Raw genomic sequence first — 26,606 nt, forward strand, 5'->3', positions numbered from 1 at the left:
GATTGCAGTAGCAGGAAATGTGCAACCAATATTTTAAGAACTCTGCCAACAGGGAATTAGAAAGTAAAAATCAATGCCACTCAAAACATTTTCTTGTAAAATAGATTTTGTTAAATGACCTTATTACATTTTTGGCACTATTTACAGTTCAAATAGATAAAAAGAGTACAATATGTTTACCTTACTTCAAGTGTGATATCTTGATCAAAACCCATACTGCATACTTGTATAGATCTAAAACAATACATTTCCAAGATTGAAAGCCTTCTGCAAATGATGTTAATTCATTTTTGGAGAGTCATCAGAAAGGGAGTCCTTTGTCTCAAATGGGATCTTTAACAGCTTTAGTTTCCCTCTATCATCAGAAATAGCCTGAGAAATAATTCAGTCCCCATATATAGCTCAGGAGAAAGGTAATTGACAGTAAAACTGCAATGCTTCACAAACCAAAGAATGGTAGATTGAACATTCACAAAGTCTTGTTAAGCATAATTGAAAAATGTTTCAACATTGAAATATGCTGCCTTTTTCTTAGAGGGCTGTTATTAAAGAATGAACAGGATAAAATGTCAAGTGGGATTAAAACAATGGCTACAAATTTTAGCAACAGAGAAGCAGCATCTAAAACCAGCTCCACGCTTCACCAAACTAACACGTTCCTTCTAAAGGTGAAAACACAAGAAACTTTGAGTAGAGAGCTTTTATGGCTCACAGTTGTAACTTGAGTTGTAACTTTACTTGCAGTGTCACTGACTTTGTAATGTGTATATATATTTATAATTTCTATAATTATTTAAGATTTCCTGCCCTGTAGTTTTATTTTACAAAACTGTACCTGTGTAAATGAGCATGCTCTTCCTGCAGGTAAGGACCATGTTTGGTAAGTCAGAGCTATTACGTTATCTCTGTTAAATAGCTTTTGTAAGTGTTTTTTTCTGCTGAATATTTGCTGGTCCTGAATATTTGCTGGTCTTTTCCAGCAGCAAAACACCCACTGTGGTTAGAAAAAAAAGGAAATAGCTGTGGATTTTCGAGCAGGACTGTGAAAACCAGTGCAAAAGTCAATGCTGTTTGTTTCTTCAGCAGTTAATCAGCTGAAAATCAGCTTCAACTGTTTTGAAGCGAGAACAACTTCTTAGGCAGTTGGGTTTCTTTGAACAACATGGGGTTTATGCTAAATAATGTTACATATCAAAGAGGAAATAACATAGGTAGAAAGGGGAGGAAGGGCTTTGCTTTGCAGTGATGTCTCCCAAAATGTTTGAGAAATCTGCCAAGCAGGTGAGTACCTATCTCACAGTGTGAACTAAAGCTGTCAGCCTTACTTCCCACTCCCACGTGTTTTTCTGATATCAGCCCCATTGTTCTTTCATCAAAGGATTTGTTGTAAAATTTTGAAAAACAAGGATCTTTGAATGCATAACTTAAAAAATGCAGTGCAGGTATTGAAAAGTGTTGTTACTGTATTAAGAAGGAGAACATAATACTGGAACAGCACATGCAGTTCTTGTTCCACACTTTAGACAGAAGGTTGCAAATGAGGAAGAGTTCAGCCAAGTTCTGTGGTGATTTTCAAGGTCTTGATAGATTGAATACCTTGGTGAGTCTGTGATCTCTGAGGGAAAGAAGTTCCTTTCAGGTTACCTGTAATTATTTAAAAAGGGAAAACATGTCTGGCTGTGCAGACTGTTAAGTTCTCTATGCAGAGAACACAGCACTTCCTACATAAGACAGAGATTGGTAATGAAACAGTTTATGACTCCTGTAGAATTATGTGAATCAGAGGTTTATTGAATATGAGAAAACTCAAGAGAAACAAAAATCTTTCTACCACTCAGTCTTTTAAAGAAGAAAGGGGAAACTTTCCTAAGATACAGATTTTACTCCAATTGTCAGGGTAGAGCTTAATATTGGAATTATTTGGTGAAATTCTAATGCTAAGAGAACCATCCAATATTATGTGTTTTGGTATTAAATAAGGATTTATGCCAGAATTAGGAAATTCTGGAATTTTCTGGACTAGGCTATGCCTTTATACATTGTAACATGACAGTGGCAATTGCTTTGAGTAATGCAAACATAAAAGTTCCCCAGACAGAGCACCTTCCAGAGCTGCCTGTGACAGTTCATCAATACCACAGCATCTGAGTACTTTATAAGAAGGGCTTCCGCTTTATTTGGTCTTCTTTTTTCAGACTGTTTTTTATTGTGTTTGCAATTTTCTGCCTTGAAATGACTTCAGATTACCACTTGTGCTATTAGCAGGAAACCTGATAGCAATACCCTTGGACTAGATATTTTTTAAAGGAAAGAAAATATATGGGAGTAAAAGATTGACAGCAATTGCTGTTCTAAACATTGCAGCAGCACACATCAGTACCAGCACATCAATACCAGATTTTATACCTTTTAATAATAACCAAATCCCAGCATGAAATGATAAATACACCAATATGTTCCATCAGTAATGATAGATTTGTGTAGTTCTATAAGGTAATGGAGGATTTTAATTTTCAAATGGATATGCACCTAAGCATGTGTGTCTTGATAAGCATTTTCTGTATTTTTTATCAGCATGTGCATTATCAAACTATCAAAGCATGCACTGGGAATGCGTTTTGTAATTTCATATAGTTTAGTTTTTTTCCCATGTTTATAAAATAAACATGAAAAACCTAGGGATGAATATAAAACCAAATATTAATGATGTGGCTGGGTTGTACTATTTCACATCAAAATAGTCCATAAATAAATAAAGTTCACAACTCATTTTCAATAAAAAAATGTTGTTCCACCTTGCTGTGTAATTTAGATTCAGTATCAAAAGCTAATGTTAGAGTTCTGTTGCCTCTTCCTATAAGATTTGACAATGTTGGTTCCCTGCTGTTACACTAACAAAAAATATCCAAGAAGAGTTTTTCTTTTTTTTTCCCCCTTTCTACCCAGTGAATGATGAAAAATCTTTCTCCACAGAAGTATTAGGAATTGTTAGATATTTTCTACTTTCTCAATAATTGTTCCTACAGTTAATTTATTCAAATTGTTCTGACTTCTTTGTGGCTTCTGGTAAAACAACTGACTTATTTTTTTCTCTTTTTTTAAAAAACAAAACCTTTCCTCAGAGAAATCTAGATTGCAAAAAGAAAGGATCCACACCACAGAAGTCTCTAGCTAGCTCTTAGTGTATCTTTTCACTATAAGCCTTCATTATTAATTATGCATTAACTTACTATTTTCCAGTGAGTGATATAAAAGACTTGGTTTTGATCCTCTCTCCATGTAATATTTCCTTATGCATTCATTGCAGTCTTTGTAATCATTCTGAGCTCTCTTTCTTGTTTGTAGGAAATTTTGTTAAGTCTTCCAATCACAAAGAATCAGTTTTGAATTTTTTTTGTAAATTTTGAGTGTGTGTTTTAAAGAGACCTTATCTGTGTCTTTGTTGTGTTTTTCGATCAAGAATCTTTGAATTATTACTCTATTTTATCAGTGTAATTCCTTATAATTTGGCTAATCCCTTTCAGCAGGGGCTATTCATCAAATGGCCTAAACACCTTGATGTCATGGTTCTTAAAGCCGTATTAAGTAAACATGGTAGCATTTCCCAATGGTTAAGTGACTACTTGTTTCTAAAGTGCCTGTGAGTATTTTTCATAAATATTAGGGGCAATGATTATTAAACAACCAGCCCCTAAAAGTACTTTATTTTAGTGCCACGCAGCTCCTCACTGGCTTCTGAATGATACACAAACATGGCTGCTGAGTATTCATAACAAGACATTGAAGAAAAGTGTTTCCCATTTTTATTTTTAGATCAGTTAAGGAAAACCTGCTTTCATTATTTTTTTCCCTAGTAGATCTTCCTTTTCTGATTAAGTGTATTTAACTTTTTGCTTAGATGTATAATGGTATACTGTATTTAAATGGAAAAAAGGAACAAATAACCAGTTAGTAAGTGTTTTAGAAACTCTCCTACAGATCTGTTTGATTAAGATAAAGTGAAAGGAAATCATAAATAAACATACACAGTGGTAGTAAAAAAATTCAAAACTTTTCAACACTCAATCAGGGATATAAAAGAGTTGTTGCTTTTTCAAGACTACTAAGTTGAGTGATGTTCTAGTTCAGATGAGCCCATTTGAAGACCTAATATATAAGCAGAAGTCAGAAGAGTCTGGATTCTTAATTATGGTTGCTTGTTTTACCTTCTAGGAGTCCATACCTGCAAATTCAGTCTTTAGGTTAATTTAACCACTTGTTTGTGACACATGCATAGTGTCAGAGACTGAATAAGTTCAGTGAGAAATTTAGCTTTGAAATTCTGAATAGATAGAATCACCATTGCTGAACAAAAGTTAATATAATGTTCAGTTATTTGATGAACTGCTGAAGGCCTATACTTTCTTCCCTTCACAAATTATGACAACTGATTGTGGTGTGGAACAGCAGCATTTCTATTTTTACTCATTTCATCCTCCTGCAATTTCTAATAAGACTAAACAGTGATTACTAAGGGCCATTGTTACTACCTTACAAAATATGTTTTTTCTTACATTTTAATGTCAAAACAACTGTCATTATTTTTCTTTGAAAGGTACTGTTTGTGGGCTAATGCAGTTAGAGGACTTACTTCAAATTCAGGCAGATCTAAAATGATGAGTTACAAGATTTTTAAGAACCAGAGGACATGAACTTTGTTACTCCTGGTGATCAAGTTGTGTTTTGCAATAAATGAATGGCACAAAATTCCAGGCAGTTGCCAGAGGACATGACCAGTGCCTACGTGCTGTAATTTAGTTTTCCATGAATGTGTGGTACAATTGCACGCTAAACATTTACTTTTTGCAAATACCCCTGTTTTGACAACTGTGTCACAACAAAACCCAATATGATCAAGTGAATGTTTCTTGGAGGCATTTGTCAGACATAAATCTAGAAAATAAAACTGTCAGCTTATTTCATATGGAATGCTTCCCTGTCAAACAATAAAAATCCTGTGCAGGGATGGAAGCTGTAGCAAACCCCTGTATTGCTCTGCCTGACTTTTCACTGTTGGAGAAATGCTTGCAGCCTCATTCTTTTTGATGGATGCAGACTCTGCTTCCTGCTACATGGGAATTAAATAAATGATACCCATGGCTTACTGTTGACACTCTTGTCTCAGAAATTGTTAAGTAAGCCAGTTGTGGGCCCATGGATTATGTTCATTAAATCTTTGAATATATCCCTAAATTAATCTTCGTTGAATGTCTCATGAGACTTAGAGAACAAAACATGCTAAGCTGAGACATTTTTAAGCCCAGTTTACTTTTAAAATAAAAGAGTATTTAAAAACATTTTGCAGGGAAAAAAGTCAATCTTCACCTATAATTTGAAGATAAATGATTTCTGTAGTTATGTTGATTTGGAGGAACCATGTATTTCTGCAGAAAATACTTATTGCATTGAATAAATGTAACCAATTTACTTCCTTTCCTTTTGATTCATTGTAATTGAGCATAATATCTAAGTTATTTCAACTAACTTATACTAAAATGGATTTTCTAAATGCATAAGAAAGAATTTTTTTTTACTAAAGTAATGCCATACTAAATATTATAATTATGGAATGTACTTCTCATGGCTTTTTTTTTTTTTAATTTTTCTATGGGAATCATTCCTCTTTGAAAGTATACATTTCAAATATGGGTGCAACTCAGGGAAAAATAACCCTGGTTATTAGTAATTAAAATTTCCATTTAGTGCAAGAAAGTAAAACTCATGCAAAAATATATTGGATCTTTCACTACACTATATTATCTCTTTATTCAAGTACAGATTTAAACATTCACTTAAACTTGAAATTGAAGTATTTAAAATGTGTACTTTAAAGAAAATATTTTGATAAAACATCTTAAAATAGTTCTTATGGACAGGGACTGTACTAATGAATTGAAGAATGGAAAAGAGTTTCATTCCTTGCATAACTGACAAACTCAGGTTACTTCTGTGGAAGTTTGCCCATGAGGGTAATAATTCAGTGCTAAAATAGGACATATTGGTAATAATTAAAAAATTACCGGGCCATTAATCTTGTCTTTAAAAGAGAACAAACTGATTATTTCAGGGAGGGTTGAACCTGAGGTGCAATTTATAATCTTTCTGATAGTCTAGTAATGTTGAAAGATGAATAATGTCACTCTGTATGATTTGTCTCTTGCACTTGAGCTTTTATTGTGGAAAAAACCACAGTGATTGACATAGTGAAGACATGATGCCACAAGAAAACTTTAGTTGGATGTTCATTTTCAGAGAGGTGGGACCTAAATGCGTGAGGAGCACTACTGGAAAGAAAATGAGCAGCATTGCAAATGAAAACTTATTGCACTTTCAAAATTCAGTTATTGCCATTGAAGATATCAGAATAGTTTGAATCCGGTTGTCATGCATGCCATCAGAAAATAAGCAAAATGAAGGAGAAAAGGCAAGATTCCACAAGACTTTGTCTGGTGTTCCCCCTCAGAGAGAATTGCATTGTTTGGAGTTTTATCTGTAAGGTTCTGTTGTGTCATTATGTTGTCTCTGAGTTGCCTGATCATCTTTCTCCAGATTTAGGCATTGGTTTCTAACCTTGGAAAACAGTGAAGAGAATCAGTCTTTGTTACATGTAAGACTACATTTTTTTACAGCTGCAGTCTTCATGTAGTTTTTCAGGTTTCTTTGTGACTCTTGGGACTGGGGAGCTCTTTATTGCCGTCACTGGAGTTCCTCATGTTCCTTCTTTTCTCCTTTGGAATGTGTCCTACAAGAGCTACTGAGGGGCTTAAAATCCTGTGGAAGTGTCTCATCTTTTCTGCGAGCAAGAAGAGAGGAGGCAATCTTTGTGGCAGACTCTGTGCAAAGATGGACAGCATTTGTACTGCTTCTTCCTTGCTCTAGAGATATGGTGGGGAGTTTTCCCCATGTGCTGCAGATTGGGAAAATGGGACTTTGCATGGATCTGCTTCAGCTTGGCACCCCTGACAATTTTGGAAACTCAGACTTTCAATCCAAAATTTGGGACAGAAAAAAGTCTAATGAGTTGTCATGAGAACTACTGCATTTAACAGAATTTCAGTAATTGTTGGGGATACTCAGCCAAATACTATCACTGATATCTCTGGCGGTAGCTGTTGACAAAAGTGTAGTAGCTTGTATCGTTTTTAAAAATATTTACAGAAATTCATATATGTTAAATTCTTCTACTAGATTTAAGAGGTATTTTAAAATACCTCTCTCTGTGCACTACTAAAATCAATAGAAAATATTGTTTACATGCTTCAATATCCATTTTTTAGGAAACTAACGTATATGGTAACACTTCCAAAACTCTGTTTCATGGAAATTTTTGCATGTACTGCTGGGGAGACTCTCCTACAGTTTATTGGAATCCTCTTCAGATTCTGCTTGTGAATTCAATGTTCCTGAAAAAATTTATAACACCTTTTTTTTTTTTTTTTTTTTTTTTTTTTTTTTTTTTTTTAGGTGGATGTGATACAGTTGACTTTCCTATAAAAATCACTCCTAAGTCCCCTGGTTCCTTCCACTGTCAGATTGTTCTGAAGTCATCCTTTGATATTCGTGTGTATGAGGTTGAATGTGTGGTGAATGCAGACCAGGCTGATGCACAGCTCGAATTTCTAGCTCCAGCTTTCCAGGCAGTGACTCAGGAAATTCCAATTGTAAGTTCACTCTACTACTGCTAACTAAACTAAGATTCGGGATTTTGAAAAAATGGATTTCGGATCAATACTGTTAAAATTTATAGTTCTGAAATGCAGAAATGCATGGAAATACTGACTGGAGTATTATTTCTCAAAGTCCATGTTGTAGATAATGGGAAAAATAATTTCCTTCAAGTTAATTATTAATTTGATGGGCTTAATTTTAATGTTTTTCTTCTGAAAATTGTAAGTCTGGTATTTAATAATGTTATCACAATGAAAGTGAAAAAAATTAATTTTTATTTAATCTAGGGAATAAGTACACTATTTCTTTAGAAAAAAAGGAGAGAGTCTGAGGAATAAAACAGAAGAAATAGATTACATACAGTTAAAAAAAACGTGGTAAGCATAGCCAGTATGTCATATATAGTTTTATCATATCTACTTTGTGTATGAAACCCTTGGAACATGAGAAATAAGACCAGAGAGAGAAGATGGGTGCAATATCGTCTCTCTCAGAAAATTATTGGTCAAATTTTCAAGAACTTAAATAAAACAAGCAAACAAAAAAAGAGAAATTATAGGGAAGGAACTTAAGCTGTGCGAGAAGGAATAAAGATTCTTTAAGAGATAGAACCAGTGAAATATTTCCTGAGATCTGAACTACAGTTTGGTTTATGTACTTTTGATTGTAGAGCCACTAAACAATACTAGTGAGCTGATTTATAGAGAAATTATTCTGAGATATTGGAGTCAAAAGACTGGGGGCAGATTAAAACAAGAAGACTGAATATCTGAGGAAAGACCCTACTGAATGTTCTGTCAAATATTGAGAGTAGACAAGGAACTAGTACATCAGAAAGAAAAGAAAAACAAACCCTAAAGGAAACCTTATTACAGTGCTATCTCTTCTTGCACACAAGTTTTAAGATATTAATAATTCATGTGTTAAACATTGATATTTTGCAATGTTACATTAGCCTAAGAACAACTGGTGCATAACACAGAAAGGTAAGGGGATTTTCCACCTTGTTTAAACAGACACTTTCTAAACAGATTTGCTTTATTCTTCTTATGGATTTATTTTTCACGTCACAGTGATCATTTTTTAGGAGTTAGATACTTTACATTTCTATATACACTCCTAGTTGGAGCTTCTCCATCTACCAGAAATTTTCCCATATTTTTATATTTTTATTAGCACTATTGTATTTGTCATTTAAACTTTCTTAAATATTCTGTGGAAAAAGATATGCTCATTGTGGAACTGAAGATGCTGTTATTCAATCTGCTAAAATTAATTTTTTGAATCAAATATTTAGTGCTCAAAGCACTTTTTACAGGCACAAGCAAACTAACAGTCATAACGTGTTTTAGGTGGAACACTTTATAAATGGAGCATATTAAATGGTCAGCAGGTTTGCTTAAAGCCATGCAGTGAATTAGTGACAGAAACAGAATAAGAACCCATCTGAAGCTGAGATCTGTGATTAGTTTCTTTTGGAGTTTCCATAATTTTTTCAATGAGATGAATGTAACTGTTCCATCTCTGCCTTTCAGACTCTGCAGGTGTTGGTCCAATAGAATTATTATGTACTTTGGGTTGAACCACCTACAGTCCTGTGAGGAGATTCTGACTCCCTTAGCATTAATTGTGTTTAAATTAATTCACTTGACAGGCTTTGGATGAAATTTTGCATTAAGCAGAGATCCTGTAGGAATTAGATGATTAATTAATTAAAGCCATTAATGAACAAGTGTAAAGGAGTAGAATTTAACGTATATTTTCTTTTAAATTTCTAATGTTTATGGTTGTCCTTAATATCTTCAGAAGACCCTTTTAGACAAATTCATGCTGTGTTAGAAGGATTTGTTCCAAAAGAATTTCACAATGACCATGTTTGTCAACTACATTTCTCCAGATGACAAGTTTTTGTGTTAGAGATCAGGAAGAAATATTTGTGTTACATATTGATGTAATCATCACTACTGTGGCTAAAGGAAATATCTCATACCAACTGTACTAGAAATCACTGAAAATAAAACAACTTTAGCACCCGAATTTTCATGGTTCTCCTCTAGAACCTAGACCAATCCTGATGATGTTTTTCCTCTATCCCAAGTTTTAACATGTTAGATTAGCAGAGAGTGATGACCTGACAATTTTACACCTGATCAGCTAGTTTTCAAAAGGATAAAGCTTTTTTAGTATTGGTATTGTGGAGATAAAAAAGCATGATAATAAAAATAAACTTTCTTGGTCTTTTTTTTTCCTTTCAATTTTTCCTTGGTGTGTGGACATCATACTTTTTTCCTTTTGTGTTTTCTACCAGAGATTTGTGTTTTCTACCATTGTTATTACAGAATTGGAGACATGGTGATGGAAGTTTTTTATAAAACTGAGGCACTACACAAATCTCAACATTGCATGCAGGCATATGTGCTCAACCACTGGGAAATTTTATAGCTAACACTGAATCATAAAGATTAATCAAACCTTAGATAAATGGTACTGCAGGTGTGGGTAGCTCTGGGTTAGCTCTGATGACCACGAGTTCTTTGTTTCTGAGGCTTTCATAGACAGAAACAAAGACTGAAGAATTTCTCTCTTCCCTGAAATCCATTGTTTATCTCTGATGTTTGCATACAGTTTTCCATGAATAAAGACCTTTATAGGTCAAAAGATTACCTCCTCTTTTCATAGATCAGATGAGATTAATCTTCTCTGTTTGACAAGGCATGAATTAGCTCATGAGTGACAGTTTATTTTATCTTTCAGATGAGTGTTAATCTTTTTTTTTCAGACTGGATGTTTGGTCATCTGGTTCTTTCCAGTATTAGGAGGCTGAATATCATTATTTTAGTTTTGCTATTTTTAGGCAGGCTCTAAGCATATATTATAGAATATCTCACTTTTTACCATAATCAAGCAGTCTTGTGATACGTCTGGATGCAAGATAAACATGTTAAATAGGCTCAGGCTCATATTGCTCAGGATAGGCATTTTTTAAAGTAGTTTAGTCTCTTGAAAGACCAGATTCTGAGAACACAGGACTGTAAATTCTCCTTTGGAGATGGAGTTCTCAATTCATAAGACTGATCCTGTAACACTGTCAGTGGCCAAATGAGGCAATATATTCCAGCACTCCACATCAGCACTTCAGAGGGCACCAAGATTTTCTACAGATGGAACAGGAACAGAATTTTGGCAAGCATTAAAGCAGCACCATAAAGATACTTGTAAATGTTTATAATGATACTTACAAATTCCATCTTGACCATTAGCTAGATCATGCTCATGTTCTTCTAGTGAGTATTCCTGCTGACAGTATTGCTACTGAAAGTAGGGGTTCTGTACCTCTGGCTGCCAGGAATAACAGATTTATTATTAGCTTGTTTTATTTTTAAAGTACACTGCTTTTATTCTTCCCAAAGGCACTCTGAGCCAATACTTGGAGCAAATGAGTGCTGTGCTCTGATGTGGTGATAGCTGCAAGTGAAAGCTGAAATGCACATTAAAAAATTTAAATGCATAATCTAATTTACGTCTTTGATTTTCTTTCAGAGTAACATATCCAGTGAGGACTGGATGTTTGAAGCACATTTGGAAGGACAGTGTTTTCATGGCCCTGCAGTAATAAATGTGCCTGTGGGTGAAACAGTTCCGTATCCTCTCACGTTCACGCCAGTTGCTGAGAGTGTAATAACGGTAAGAGAGAAATTAGTTTCAACGTTTGAAAAGGATGGTTTCACCAATAAAATTATCACCAGTATCCAAATTATGAAAGTGTTTAGACAGTTGGTAATAATAAACCATCTGCTTGAGAGAAGGAAAGGATAAAATTTACTACTATCTGAAGTAAAAACCACAAATGAATTAACTTTGTAAACCTTAAGATTAGGTGTGATTGATTTCCCCACCACATATTCTCATGTGTTCTTTATTTAATTTTCCATTATATTCTTCAGTTCTATTAGTTTCTACAAAATCCTTCAATTATACAGTTATTCTGTAAAAATTCTGAACTTTTATCACAAAAATATACATTGTTCTGAATTTAAATACTTACATTAAATCGTAGTTCATTATCTAAATAATGAGGTAGTATTTCTCACTGCATGCCTAGATCAGAAATTAATTTATGAGATGAGTACTTCGTTTGCAGGCTAAGCCACCATTTCACAGCTGCTTTTGCCATCAGAGTAATAACTATTCCAATGCTAAAATGATGAGCAGAGCAAAGGCTCTCACACCTTTAGCAAGAAGCTGCATTTGTGGTTTTGTCTGTGTCCCAGCTGAGGGATTCTGACTGCAAGTTGCTGTTGAAATACGTGAACTGCCAAAGATGAAAAAAAAATGTTCTTTGAAGCATAAGTAACCCTTCTGCATGTGTTACCAACCAAATATAATGCCGTTTAGGCATCCAGTGTTATAAAATTATCAAAAGCCAAAAGCCCTGAATCCTTTGATGACAAATGATTATGGAGAGCATTTTAGCTGAATCACAAAATCATCCAGGTTGGAAAAGACCTCCGAGATTATCTAGTCCAGCTGTCAACCCAACACCACCATAATTACCCCTAAACCATGTCCCCAAGTGCCACATCCATATGCCTCTTGAGATGGTGACTCCACCATTTTCCTTGGGAACTTATTCCAATGCCTAACCACTCCTTCAGTAAAAAGCTCTCTCTGATGACTAATCTGAACCTCCCCTGGCACAACTTAAGGCTATTTCCTGTCAACCTTTCACTTGAGACACAGAGAAGAGACCCATCCCCACTTCACTACAACCTCATTTCAGGTACTTCAGAGAGCAGTGCAGTTCCTTTGAGTCTCCCTTTCTCCAGGCTCAATCTGTGCTCATATGACAGGTGAAGGACAGGTGGAAACACTCCATCAGCAACGTTAAGTATTATATAAGAGACAAGGAGGCATGAGATATGTTCTTGGAGATGTTTATTTTTCAAGAAGGAGCCAAGAAGTAGAAAACCTAGAAATATGAAAACTTTATATTCTTGAATTTCATAGTTTAGAAAAAATTTAAAATAAAATGTTTTGTTTCTCTGGTTTATTTCTCTGCTTAACAATGGGTTTATTTAAGAACTAGGAAAATCAATAGGAGCCCTTTCTTGTAAGCACTCTGACTCACCTAGATTTGAGATTAATAAACTAAAGGAGTTGCTTTGGCAGCCAAAGGGGACTTGTACAGTAATGAAACTTTTTTTTTCCTCCTTTCTTTGTTATAGGGAAAGCTTATTCTGAGAAATGTTACAGCTGGAATTCAGAACATCTTTAGTCTTAAGGGAATAGGAAAGAAACCTCTGCCTCAGGATTGCATTGTGATAGAGTGCCAAGTGGGAAAGATCTCTCATAAAATCTTATGGGTGCACAATTATACCAAGAAGAAGTTAAAATACAAGGTAAATTTTTTCAATAATGTGACAAATCTTTTTCTGTCCAAGGGTGGTCCATTATGTTTTACAGTAGCAACAATTACTGTAATTGCAGATACACTCATAAAATTCATGTTTTCATGAGAAAATTTTCTATAGTTCATAGCATATGGATATGTTTATAAGTAAGTATCCTGTGAGATAATGTATGCTTTTACTGTATGCTTGATGGGAAAAATTATCTCTTTGTGTTTTAGTCTGGTTTCTCTGTTCATTTGCTAATCTTTCCAATGATTTGAGACCTGTGGCCAACTCCATCATTTTTGAAGTCAGAGAAAGGGCCTGAGAATTACTGGGTTCCTAAAATCTTCATAAAATATTGAATAATACAGGAAAAGGACAAAAATTATTATCCTGCTAAGGGCAGGATTTTAGCATAAGCTACATGCTACACATGAATTTCTCATGGCCCAGTGGTCTGGCCGAGTTACTGTCTATTGCCCAACTGTTGTTTCCGCAATGTTGGAGGAAGTTGGGAATAGTGTGTTTGCCAACAGTAGAGAAAATTTGGAGGTAATCACTGGAGTTGTTGAAAGGCAATGGGTCACTGAGGAGGTTAATACAAATTCTTAAGACATAAAGTTTGATTTCTTTGCTCAAGAATGTATCTTTATTATTAAATATAATAATTATTTTTAATATTTTCCATTAACTATATTTTATAACTGTGTTTACACAATCACATTTTCCTATTTAAAACCACTGTTGTGGTACTGAAAAAGCATATTTTTTCTACTATTTATCTTGTCTGTATGTTTAATTTGAAAGTGATTATTTCTGTAGCATTCCTCACCTTCTGTACCTATGCATTGGCTCTCATGTCCTATGCCAGCAGAGGCAGTAAGTACATGAGAGCACCAAAGATGAAATTCTGCTTTTCTTCTCAGCTGCAGAGAAGTTCCTGAGCAGGAATATCTTTGATCATGCTCAAGAAAATCCATATTTGTGACTCTATCATGGCATTTAAATCTAGAGTATATAACATCCAGATATTAAGGCCATGCAGTGTTTGCCAGGACAGCTCCATCTGTTGAAGCAAGGCAGGGGAGTGCCATCTAAAATTATCAGCATATGCAAAAATATATATATTTACTTTTGTGGGAAAAAAAATCTTTTGTGGAAGGGTTGAAAATGGGACATGTACATACTAGAAGATAATATCTGACTAGTGTGGACTTGCAAACTGAGTGATTTTGTTCTCTGCCTTGGTGCCAGTAGGTCCAAATGCTGCTTTATTCAAATTGAAAGGTAATGGTAATGAATGGTTTGACCACATGATATAAAGAGAGATCATGTACATACCAGCAGCAGTGTTCTGTTGAGTAATGATAATTCATACCAGTGTGAAATCCTCTCTTGGATGCCTTTTTGCTAGTCTCCAGTTATCCAGGTGTCCACTTTTCAAGGTCAGTCTTCATTTAGTAAACTTCATATATCACAAAAAGGTCTAGGTTTGTATTCCTATTTTTTGGCTCATTATCATCCCCCAAAACAAAGTGAAAAATGAATTTTTTGAGCATCAGCAGCTTTGACATTTTTATTTTCAACAGTCTTAGTTTTTTAGATGTGAATGCATTTGCATTTCTAATATATTTGTACTTTTATCTCTGGAAGAAGTGAATCTTTTTGGCAACAGAACTATTTTTCTGCTTTCCTATTTTGTGTGAACTCAATTTTTTTTTTGTGCCATGAGTGAAAGATACAGAAATAACAAACTTCAAAATGAATACATTAAAATTATTCATTTTATGTATTTTTCAGAAATATTGCATTAAATGAATTTATGACAGTTGTAACTATTCCAGTGTGAGCTTTGTCTGACTGAACTTTGACCTCCTTGAGGGTGTTCTCTGGGCCCTGAATTCTGGTTTTGGTTGGTTTTGTGCTGGGGGAGGGGGGGGATTGGTTTGTGGTGTTTGTGCTTTTTTCATCTCTGTGAAATGCTGCTTGACAGCCCAACTGTGTGTGCTCTTTTTGCTCTGGGACCTTTGGGAGAGAAGTAGTAAGGTCAGCTATTTCATGCATATAATAAATTAATCAGGGTGAATAATGCATTTTCTCTATGTGAGGTTCTTACCCAGGAGCAGTTGCAGAACAGTTGTTGGGGCAAGGTGGGCCGAAATAGCTGGAAAATGCATGGTTCCAAAGCCTGCTGGAGCCTGGAAGCTGTTCCCTCCACAAAGCAAATATTAATCACTTCCAGCACTCTCCAGCAGATGTCATGTGGTGTCTTGTGCTGTTGGGGTGAGCAAAGATCATTTGCTTGCTTTTATTTCCAACACTGCATGCCTGTAGATTAGGATTTAACCACTAAATCCAGAACACGATCACAGGTATCTGTAGTTATTAGGGGAGTGCAGAAAACCTCCTCTTAGTTATTAGGGGAATGCAGAAAACCTCCTCTAAGAGGAAAGGGTGACCCACAGCCTTGTTGGAAATGCCAAATAAACTTATTTTACTCAGATGTATATAACACAAGGGCCAAGAGGAAAAATAAACTATTCTAATTTTGTTGCTGTTATTAATTCCATGCTGCCTGATAGCTGTAATATTTGAGTAGTCTGTGGTGGAGCAGAGCACTGCTTTTGTCTTTGTTGGTGTTTCCCTTGGGGGAAGTTGCTGGCAGCCCAACAACTCCTCCTCCTGTTTAATACAGCATCTTTGACAGTTTTCTGTATTGTGCTGTAGCTAAGTTGGTGATTAGGTAGAAAAAATGTTGTCAGTCTTGGCAGATAGAGCAAAGATAATCCAAAAAGTAATAGTTTTGGATGTATTTTTGATGGGATCTTTTGTAATTTTCTTGCCTAATGAATATCTTCATTATTGAATTGGTTGGTTGATGTACCCCATATACCCTGCATTGCTGGAGTATAGGCAGCATATGAAGTAATTTCTCATAGATTAACTGGGACACATGATAAAAAAAACAAACCAACAACCCACACAAGAATTCCATTTACTGATGTAATAAAGCTCAACCTGTATTAAGAATGGTATGTGATGTGCCAGTAGCTGACAAACATAATAATTTACAGGCATGTCCATAAACAATTTACTGCACGATGAAAACTTGGCAATAAGTAATTTAGCTGAACTAATACTTGGGTAATTTTGCCTTGGAGGTATAAATTTAGCTTCACTATTCCATTTAAATAACTGAGTATATTAAACTATAAACTTAAGAAAAAAATTCATTTTATTAAAAAATACAATTACGTTATATAGATATATATCCTACTCTGTTTCTCATTTTTGCTGTATTTTTCTAATAGCCTAAGCCAAAATGAAGATACTGCTGCAAAAGTGACTATTTAAAATGAAATTTAAGCTCTGGAAGGAGGAAGAGGGAAATAATCTTTGCTTTTACTGTATAAAGACAGCCCTCTTCCAGCTGAATAATATTTTTTTTCCTTTTCAATCATATAGAAAGGGTTTATGCCTGGAGCAGTAATAATTTTTGTATTTGTGTTTGATTGTGCAAGCATTAGTGTGTATCTAGAGCTGGGGAGGGAAGAAGTGCCTTGGCAGTTCAGTGGAGGTCATGTGCATGACTCCATCAGTCTACCTTTAAAACTTTTAAGCAAAACCCTTTCAGTGCTCACAAAGCTTTCCATGATTAAAAAGACAATTTCCATAAATTCCCTTGAAAAATGTGAATGGTTTTATGAATTCTTTTCTACTGATTGATGTGTAAACCTTAGGGAACTGCTGCCACTGTGCTCTTTGGGGTTGGTTCTAGGGGATCTTTCAAAAAATAGTCTTCCTTGTGATTGACTTACTCCTGGATATGAAAAAAACCCTTCCAACAGAATTCATAAAGAATTTGTGCATATACAACATCAGCCAGAAAGCATGTCCTTTTCTGATGATAAATTAATAGAGGGTAAGTGACTGCAGTGGAAATAGATTTTAGCATCTGAAAAATTACATTCAATTCCTCCTAGAAGAGAAGGAAGTGTAAAGCATTTCTATGGAAATCCAATCTCTCAGTCTCATGACAAAACTTTTAATGCAATTTTCTTGTTTATTTATATAAATCTTTGTCTACTGGATATAAATAATTGTCTGATGTGTTGATGGCTCCTTCTAATGATACCTTTGATAGAAACTTTAGCTATAAAGGTGCCGAATTCTTTCAAGGCATGGTTTTGCAATAAAAATATAAAACTGTGCAACTGTTTTTCTCATTGGTGTTGAAAATAGATGTCATTAAAGTAAACTCTCCAGAGGAATCTCAGGATTCAGTTAAATTACCTTTCAGGCATTAGGTAATACAAACTGTTAGTATTTTATAAATTTGTAGAATAAATACATAATGAATAATAATAAAAAAGCAATCCTCTGTTTTCCAGTGTGTTTATACTCTATATATCCATTTTGAGTTTTTACAATGTCACCAAGACAATGTCTCGAAGGTTGGGTATTTGTAACAAATGCCTCAAAGTAATAAAATAAATACCATAAACCTTTAATGAGGGGCTTCCCTGTTCAGCCTGACTCTTGTTTGGCAATGAATCTTGAGATTTTCTAAGAATAAATTCTGTGCAAGTGCAGTAACCTGAATGCTCAAGGTCAAGTTTATATTCTTTAACAACAAGCGGATCTGTGTATCCCGTAATCCTTCAGTTTTTATCTGTTCTTCCAATTTCAATTCCTTTGGATTCCACTGTATCTACTAGAACTTCTGTAACAGGGGTTCTTTTCACTAAAGAAAGGGCAATCTTCATATCAATAATGAATGGTTCAAAGGCCTTCAGAATTTAAAAATAACTGTAGTTGTTGCCAGGTGTTTTTTTGATGACTAGTGAAATTTTTAGATCCGTTAAGAGCATAGGAAGGTCTTAGGTCATATTTGTTTCTTGAAATGTGTTAGTGGTCTTGACAGGTAGCCTGGTTTAGGAACAAATCTGGATTATGTAGCATCCTTCATTACGTAGAACTCCAGATTGCTGCTGAACAGGCAGGAATTATTTGGGGAATATCCTCAGTGCAATGCAAAGATGTTTTACTTCAGTGTGGTAACATGCTGGTGGCAAAATTAGAGTGATTGTAAGAATTAAATGTGTTCCCAGTGATTCAGGAATTTGGAAAGTTTGCACTGAAAGGTGATGAGGGACAGGGGCCTATTTTGGAAAAACTGCCATTCTTGAGAGTTTTGTAAAGGGTCTGGATGTCAGATTGATCAGTGACTCCCATGGATCCGGTTCTGGCCTAGGGTCAAAAAACATTAATTTTTTGCTAAGTAAAGCCTCTCAATATTGTTAAAAAGACCTGAGAAACAATTTTCAAATGGAAACCTTGAACATATTACTGTCTAACTTTGTTATACTAAGAGACAATGGAGTTTGAGTGTATTTGATTTTATTCTTACATCCATTCACCACTTTGCCTTGTAGTTTTGGGACTTACGCTTACTTGGTTATTCAACTCTGGAAAAAGTTACTGTAATTTTGAAGTTTGGTTTTCCATTTCTGTTCATGCTAAATAGCCATATTAGTTTTGCAGAATGAGTTTTCAAAGCAGTGACTGATAAGTTAGTTTTACACTGCAGCATTTTATACATTTACTTCATTTATGCTTTCTGGCTGTGAGTAAATAATGACTTGATATGTAAGACAATAGAGAATACTGTAATTTAAAAAACATATCCTTGGGTATAGATTGATTTGAGCAAATGTTGTTCAGGGTCAAAATGTTAACTTTAATAATAATTTACATTCTGTCTCCATTGCATTACTCTGCAATTCTGGTTTCCTGAGTGATAGTGAAGTGATGTAACATATTTTAAGAAACTGCAATTATTTACGCCTGATAAATTTTGTGTGTTCCTCAGTGTGTGCGTGCAGCTCTGTCTGTTTCTCTCAGTATAAATACTATGTGTAAGTACATATCTCTGCAACTCCACCCTTGGTGTGGTTATGGTTAATCTGTCTGTAATTGTTCATCATTCTCTCATTGCACATCAGGACAGAAGCTGACAAACTGCCTCTCCCACTAACTGGAAGAAGTAATTATATATTTTGACTCATTTTGAATAGCTTGTAAATCAATATTTTTTTATTGTTGTTGATAAAAGCACCCCAATGTATGCCCTATTTTCTTCCTTCAAATATATTTGCCTAACAATAGTTATCCATAGAAGATTTTGTTAGGCATATTATAGTACCTTTGGGAACACAGTGTTGTAGATTATTATAGGATATAAGGTTATTCAGTACTACATCTTTGACTAAAATTATGTCCTGTTCCTACATATAATCCTCATAAAAATGCATTCTAATAAGAAATAGCTCTTATTCTGATATTCAGAAGAAAGTTAGCTTAAAGCTTACAGTGTATAAATTCTTTTGTTACTTCACTCAAAGTTTTCCTCTAAACTTAAAAAAATGGAACTATTATTTGGAAATTTTTGGAACTATTTATTTGGAACTATTTATTATTATAAAAATCTGCAATTTGTGGAATTTCCCTGATGTGTACTTTTAAATTCTCCAGCTTTTTCACTTTCTGATTATTCCTGGATGTCTTGTTATTTTGTAATAGACCTGCAGTTAAGCAGAGACATGTTATACAACATTATGCCGTATTAGAATCCCAAATGTCTGTGAACAAATGAGAATGATTCTTGGTAGGAGTTCTGATACTAGGATAAATTGACTATGTGCATGGGCAAGCGTGGGCATGCACTTTTATTATCCATTTGTCATCTGAGGTTGATCATTTAATTAGTCTCAGTAACAGAGCTGATAAATCACATGGCCATTGGAGCAAGACAAAGTTCTCTTTAGGGAACACATGAGAGGTATGTGGCGAGTGATGTCTGTCACAACCATAAACCTTCTCAGGGGCTGTAAGTAAGAGACTGTATTGCTGTGACCACTGCTTAGAGATTGGCTAAGGTGTATGTGACCCTGATTTTTTCAGCCTTCTGATGTTTACATTCCTAGACTGGAGCTTTCTCACACATTGTAACATAAACAAAGTAGATTGTTTTTGCGTTCCTTTCTGATAGACTTTTGGCTTGACCAGTGGGATCAGAGAGGTGTCAACGTCATACCCTAATCACTGGTCAAAGTCCAAACCCTATTTAAACCCAAAACCCAAAATAAACTTCTTCTTTCTTGTCTCACAACTAGAAAGTGTGAGTGTCCTTCTTTCGTTTCTGTTGGTTGACAGGTGTGAATAACTTAAATAACAGAGACAAATAGGGTTGGTAAATTAATGGGAGTGGTTCCTTAATGGTGAGTATTTTTGTTATAGCTCTGGAATAGCAAGCAATATGAGGAGTATGAGTTTAATGACTGCGTTGGAAAGGTGACAGCAGAATGAGGTTAACATCAGTTATGTGCAAGTTTTAGTGAGCATCTGATCCCAAAAGGTTTAATCTGATGCAAGACAGGTAAAGTAGAAATCCTTCCTGTCTCTTGATAGGATCTGGATTGAAACACTGAAACAGTGGCTATGTGTGTAGTGACATAATTTCATTTCTTATACTCAAGCTTTTCCTATTTGGTTATACAGTCACTTCCTTAAGATGAAAACTTAATTCTGTTAGTTCACTACTCTGAAAAAGTGTCCAAGATTTCTCTTGAATGACTGAAAAATAAAACTTCCAGTCCATATTTACTCATCAGCAATCCATAGGCATTTCATGTTTATAGTCGACCATGCCAGTAGTGTTGCTTTTACTTTGACATCTTTTGGTAGAAACTTGTCTGGAACATCCAGTCTTTGATAGAAACTGTATTACTCTATCCTTCTGCTTTTTACCCAATTTAAATTAATCACATTTATCCTACTTTTACTTCTGTCTCCATGTTACTTTTTCCTTAAATAGAAATCTCATTTTAACTAATCTTATTTTTTTCCTTAGTAATTTGCTGTCATTTCTATTATCCTAGCTGTATTTTAGGTACTTATCCTTTACTTTTATGTACGTTTATTGTAAACTGAAATGGAATACTACATAAATGTGGCTTATTTATTGTTTCTGTTTTAATAAATGAATCTTCCCCATCTTCAGTGTGTAACAGCCCCACCTTTCCTATGCTTTGCTCTTTGTTGACAATTTAAAGATGTTTTTTTCAGTTTTTTTCTCCAAGTGCCAATTCAACGAGACTTTTCATCCATCTCTTTTTAGCCTTTTTTTTTTTTTTTCCCTCTTGCCAAAGTAGTCTCTTCCTATTCTTTCTGGTTGCTGGACTTTTAATACTCAGTTTGAAATGCAGATTTATTGGGGAAGAGGAAGACTGTTGCTTTACAGGGGTTTTTTTCCCTCTGTTACTTGGAATAGAAATTTTGAATTTAGAAGAACAAGCACCTGAAAAAGGAATTACAGTAACATAAATACCACAAAGAAACATGTTATAGGCAATGATTGTCTGTATCAAAAGAAAAGATGATTTAAGAATTGACTTCTTTTCTATAGAAGATATTAAGAAAATATATTTACTTAAAAAGTGAATGTGCATCTAATGCTGTTAGTATTGCAAAAGGAATCTTTGTAGAATGCAGGTATCCACTTGGACGCTTGACAGAGCAGCTCTGCCTGGGGATGCCTCAGACCTGAAAGCTTCTTCCACAGAAGCCTTTTCCCGGCTTGTTGGGCTTGATATGATCTGTATGTACCAGCATTTCTCTTATCGTGTGTATTCTTTCATTTGCATAAAATTTAGGACTTACTGATACCATATTTTCTACTCTTCAAAGCAGGTAGAATGGATAATGTCTTGATGCTGTTCTTGCAACAGTTCCTTGCTTTTGATGAGTTTTCCTCTTTGTGATTTGTCTTCCTCAGGTGTATTCCAATCTCTCAATAGTGAGTGGTGCCCCTGATGTGACTGTCAATGCAGAGGACACTGCTGCTTACACTCTGAGTATATCTCCCTGCAGACGAGGAGTTTTTCAAGGTACCATTTAGAACTTAAATATATAAAATATCCCTATAAATTAGCAGGGTAATCCTTTTACATCTAGTGCTTGCATTTGTTCTGCATGCATAACCTTTCTTCTGGAATAAGGTTGTCATTACTGGTGATTCAGGTTTTTAAGCTGGCTCATATTTATGTTTTTAAAGGTATCTTCCTGCTAAATATGTGGTCAGGTTCTTCAAAAATGCCAGCATATGAACAACTTTATGCATTTAATTGGTCTCATTAAAATTGACTAAATAGCAAGTAATGATTTTTGAATTATCACCAAGTTTGTGGATCTCAATTTAATTTTCCAAAAGCTGTTGAATCCCTTTGCTTATGTTGGCACTACTAGAATCAAAGACGAAAAGGCAGAGACCAGAATTTGATTTTTTCCTTTAATTAATGTTCACTTTGTTGACCACAAGGCAAGAGTACGTAAATAGAATGCAGTGAACTGGGTTCTTTCTTTGACATATGTGGAGGCTGGGGAGATCAAAAATTGATTGTACATAATTTGCATCCATCCATGTTTATAATGGTATTCTTATGATACAATAGCAAAACTCTTGATTGTTTTAACCTATGTCAGCATCCCATAATTAATGTTTTGTCCTGATTTTCTTTTTTGACAACAATTCAGATTTCATATTTTTTAAATGTTTGGTAATGGTTCTAAAATTCCATTCTGCTTCTTATTTACCTTCTAATGTGAGAAGTATGATTTTGAGAATGAAACTGTACAATCAGTCTTTGTCTTCCCTATAGGATAAGTATTGTATTAACTCTCAGCAAAGTACAAAGGTGTTTAGGAGGGAATTATGGAAACAGAAGAGACCTTCCTAAAGGAACTGAATAGCATTCAGGAAAAGATTTGAACTTCTTAAACAGAAAGTTTCCCGATAACGGAGAAATCTCTCAATACAAAATGCTTGGTTTGTGTAGTTTTGAATTTGTAGGTTCCTAACTCCAAGCACTTGATTCTGCTACAGTCTTGGACAATTGAGATTAATGACAGCTGTTTTCTCAGCATTAAAAAGCTATTAAGTCTTGTCCCTGGGGATGTCAAACTACTTTGCTCCTTTGGCCATTTTGTTTTTAGTACCTGATATGTAACTAATAATGTCATCTCAATTCACGAACGATTTGTGCAAAGAAATTAATGCTTGTAACAAGGCTTGGCCTAGTGCCATTGGAAGACTTCATTGCCCTGATCTGTAGCCCTGGGAAAAAAAATCATGCTATATGAATAGGAATCAGCTTTCAATGAAATTGTAACCATCAAAAATGTACACCAGAAGATATTGAGGATTTGCTATATTTTAACATGCCTTTTTTTAAGCATTAAAGATTTAGGAATAGTCTCTTCTTCTGCCTTAGAAAATCCCCAGTTCTTTCACATATAATGAAAGTTTCAGTAGAAGAGGCTCCAAGGGATCTATCATACAGCAAATTAATACCAGGTGATAAAAGCCATGCCTTCAAAGGGACATAGATGGCATGTTCAGATCTACATCTCCAATGTTCTCTCATTCCCTTGACTTCTATCACAATGGTTCCCATTATGTCTTGAAGTATATGTTCACCGAGTGAAAAAAAGAGAGAACAGTCAGCTTCTCTAACCCAAAAAAAAGTTACTGATTCAAATGATGGGAAGCCATATCTGCCCTTTCTCTCAGAAAAGTTCATTTATTTTATGCTTTAAAATAACTTGATAGAAGGCTAACGTTATCCTTTGAAAAGCCCAGGGCCCAGTTATCTACAATCCACCCCCTGGCTCAGGGCTTGCTTTAATCACTACTTCAGGAAATCATGTTCATCCTTCCCCTGGAACAGAGACAGGCTTGTCTCTCTCACAGAAATACGTGCACACTCTCTAATCACTCAGCTGCTGTAGCACGGAGAGGGGTGGAGGGAAGAGAGGCCACTATCACAGGTCTGAAAAGCAGCAGCTGATTTTGCTGTCTGATGTTAAGTTTGATGTAAATCTAACTACCACATGTCCTCCCTAGGGTAACGTGTTAGGAAATACTTTCTTTGTGGCTTCAAGGAGAGTGGAACTCTGCTTCAGACTTTGCAAGTCTGGGAAGTCAGTTTTTTTTCTCCAGAGCAAAATTTCCAGGTCTTGAGAAACTTCAATGTCAAAGATAAATATATGAATGCATTTTTGGCTTTCAGGATCTTTCAACTGCCAGCCTGAATCTTGACAATCACAGATAAGATGTAGGTGATTCAAGTGGGAATTAGGCAATACTCAGGAATCTTAATCCTTTATAGGATCAAGATACTACAAGAAAAGTATAATTTAAACATTTGCCTCCCCACCCCGCCCCCACCTCCCTCCCCCCCCCAAAAAAAAAAAAAAAAAAAAAAAAAAAAAAAAAAAAAAAAAAAAAAATCTTCTTCATTCAGTCTGCTCAATTTGTTTAGAAGGAAGCAAATAATCCATGGGGTGAACAGTTCACATGACTGAAAATAAAAAACAATGCTCCAAAGCTATCTGCAGAGGGAGTAAATTTTATCCTGCAAGGAAAGAAAGAACAACTATTTTGATACAGAGCTGAAGACTCTGTCATAGTGCCGATGAATAATTTCAAGTCTAGAACTTCCTACTTTGTAAGTGTAAAACTTTGTAGCTTCGCTGTTCTAATACTGTTTTTTTCATATTAAAATAAATTCTAGTAAAAGAACTTTTACCTCATAAGTTGTTGTACTGAGCAAATGGTTTGCATTTTTCATTTACTTTCAAAGTCCTTTTATATCCAAAATGATATAGCTGCAAAATTATGCTGCTTTTGCTTTCTGTCCTGCTGTTTTATGGTTGCTAAGCTAAAAATGGGCCCAGTTATTTTCTAAAGCCCATTTGGAAGCATTCCAACAGAGGGCTAATATTACATGCTTCAGCTGGTTTGTAGGTGCATGACAGCTTTAACACAGAAATAATAGCAAATAAACACGTCAAATAAGATTCTGTCACTACATAAAATTCTTCAGCAGTCTGTTTTCTGAGTAATTGAGCAATTTTCTTTAGGTTTGATAAAGCATCTTCTACCGATTGCTTTATATTTTATCAATTTTTTATTTCTGCTTTCCCCAGAATAGACCGGAATTTTTCCAGGGTACAGCAAAACTCATATACTTGAACATGTCTTGTGCAAAAAACCCACACACCTTTCATAGTCAGTGCCCTTTTATTCATACAACTGCCTAGAATTTGGAAAGGAGCTTTCTGACGTTTTATCTCACCTTTTATTAATCTTTAAACTAAATCTGTGTTTAGTAGGCAGTGCTTTTCCATGCTGCTTAGAAACTTAAATTGAGGAAAAGAGGCAGCATGTTCCAGGCCTGTCAGATGCAGCTGTAGGACTGTTGTAGTGAGGTGGTGAAGATCATGCCAATACATTCTGGCCTATATGTGAGATGATTGAACTTGTTTGATTATCATTATTATCTATTTGACAGTGGTGTTAAAAAAGGTCCATGTCTTTGCTGGAATTCTGCAAATTGATGTACTGATTGCTATAATTTCTATGGAATCATAAACAACCATGAGAGAGAAAGATTATGTTTGTAGTTTCTTGCAGCCTGTGCTGTATTTCCAGCACCTGCCTCTTTGCTTTGAGCACTTCCTCTTCACCCGCATCACCGTGATGATGATGAGTCCAATTCTTTGGTAGTAAAGACAAAGCTTGAAGGCTCTTCTGGTTGCTTGATTGTTGTGAATGACTCTGCTGGATCACCAGAGTGCACTGGAGGAGTTGCTGACATGGCCCAGCAAGATGATCCCTGGGACACTCCATCCATCCATCCATCCATCCATCCATCCATCCATCCATCCATCCATCCATCCATCCATGTGCAGTTGGATCTGCAGGCTCCTGTGCCTTGCCATATTGTGATTTCATTGTCACATTAAGAAGAGGCAGTGAGAATTATAAACAAAACCATTCACCTCTTTATTAAATGCTATAAACCCATATATGAATGATAGTTGGCAGCAGGATTTGCCACTTGCTCATTTCTACTTGGTATGAGACTTAAAGCTTATTCTCTTTTTCATTGTTGTAGGAAGCAATTCGTTTAATCCTAGTATACCATCAAGTAGTAAGATTTACAGAAACTCTGTAGAATTCACGTCTCATCATAGAGATTTTCCTAGGAAAAATAGAGTTTATAAAGTTTTGTACTAACCTACAGTAAATATCTTTTTTTGTCAATAGAAAAACTACAAGAACAAAATTTGGCCAAATAGCTACATAAATTATGCTCAACTTGTAATTTATCTTATCTCTTCTGTGGAACTTTTCTGTGGCAGCAACGGTACAGATTTCATTGGCCAGAAGAAAAAATAGGAAAAGATAAAAAACCTCTCCTCCTACTCCCAAGAGCTTATTAAGTTCATATTGGTAGAGTTAAACCACAAGCCAAATGTTTCAATACCTTTTCAAATTTGTGTGATGATTTCTGTGGCCATATGGCCTTCTGTTCTTTTTTCCAGTTAAAATACTGGGATATTGTGGACTTTTATCATCTCTCTGCAGCAGAAAGTAATCAT

The 26,606-nt window shown here is 35.1% G+C and overlaps 1 protein-coding gene across 1 annotated transcript in view; it reads left to right on the forward strand.

Moving 5' to 3' along the window:
• CFAP47 (cilia and flagella associated protein 47) overlaps nucleotides 1-26,606 on the forward strand; it is a gene marked incomplete at its 5' end in the record, with an annotated part of 294,184 nt that overhangs the window by 143,073 nt on the left and 124,505 nt on the right. The window contains 4 exons of the mRNA XM_083854475.1: nucleotides 7,504-7,700; nucleotides 11,248-11,391; nucleotides 12,933-13,106; nucleotides 21,937-22,048. Of these exons, the coding sequence (XP_083710601.1) occupies nucleotides 7,504-7,700; nucleotides 11,248-11,391; nucleotides 12,933-13,106; nucleotides 21,937-22,048 (627 nt within the window). The remainder of the gene's footprint in view (nucleotides 1-7,503; nucleotides 7,701-11,247; nucleotides 11,392-12,932; nucleotides 13,107-21,936; nucleotides 22,049-26,606) is intronic.

Source organism: Zosterops lateralis (genome assembly GCF_965231275.1).
Source record: "Zosterops lateralis genome assembly, chromosome: 2".
Taxonomy (NCBI): Eukaryota; Metazoa; Chordata; class Aves; order Passeriformes; family Zosteropidae; genus Zosterops; species Zosterops lateralis.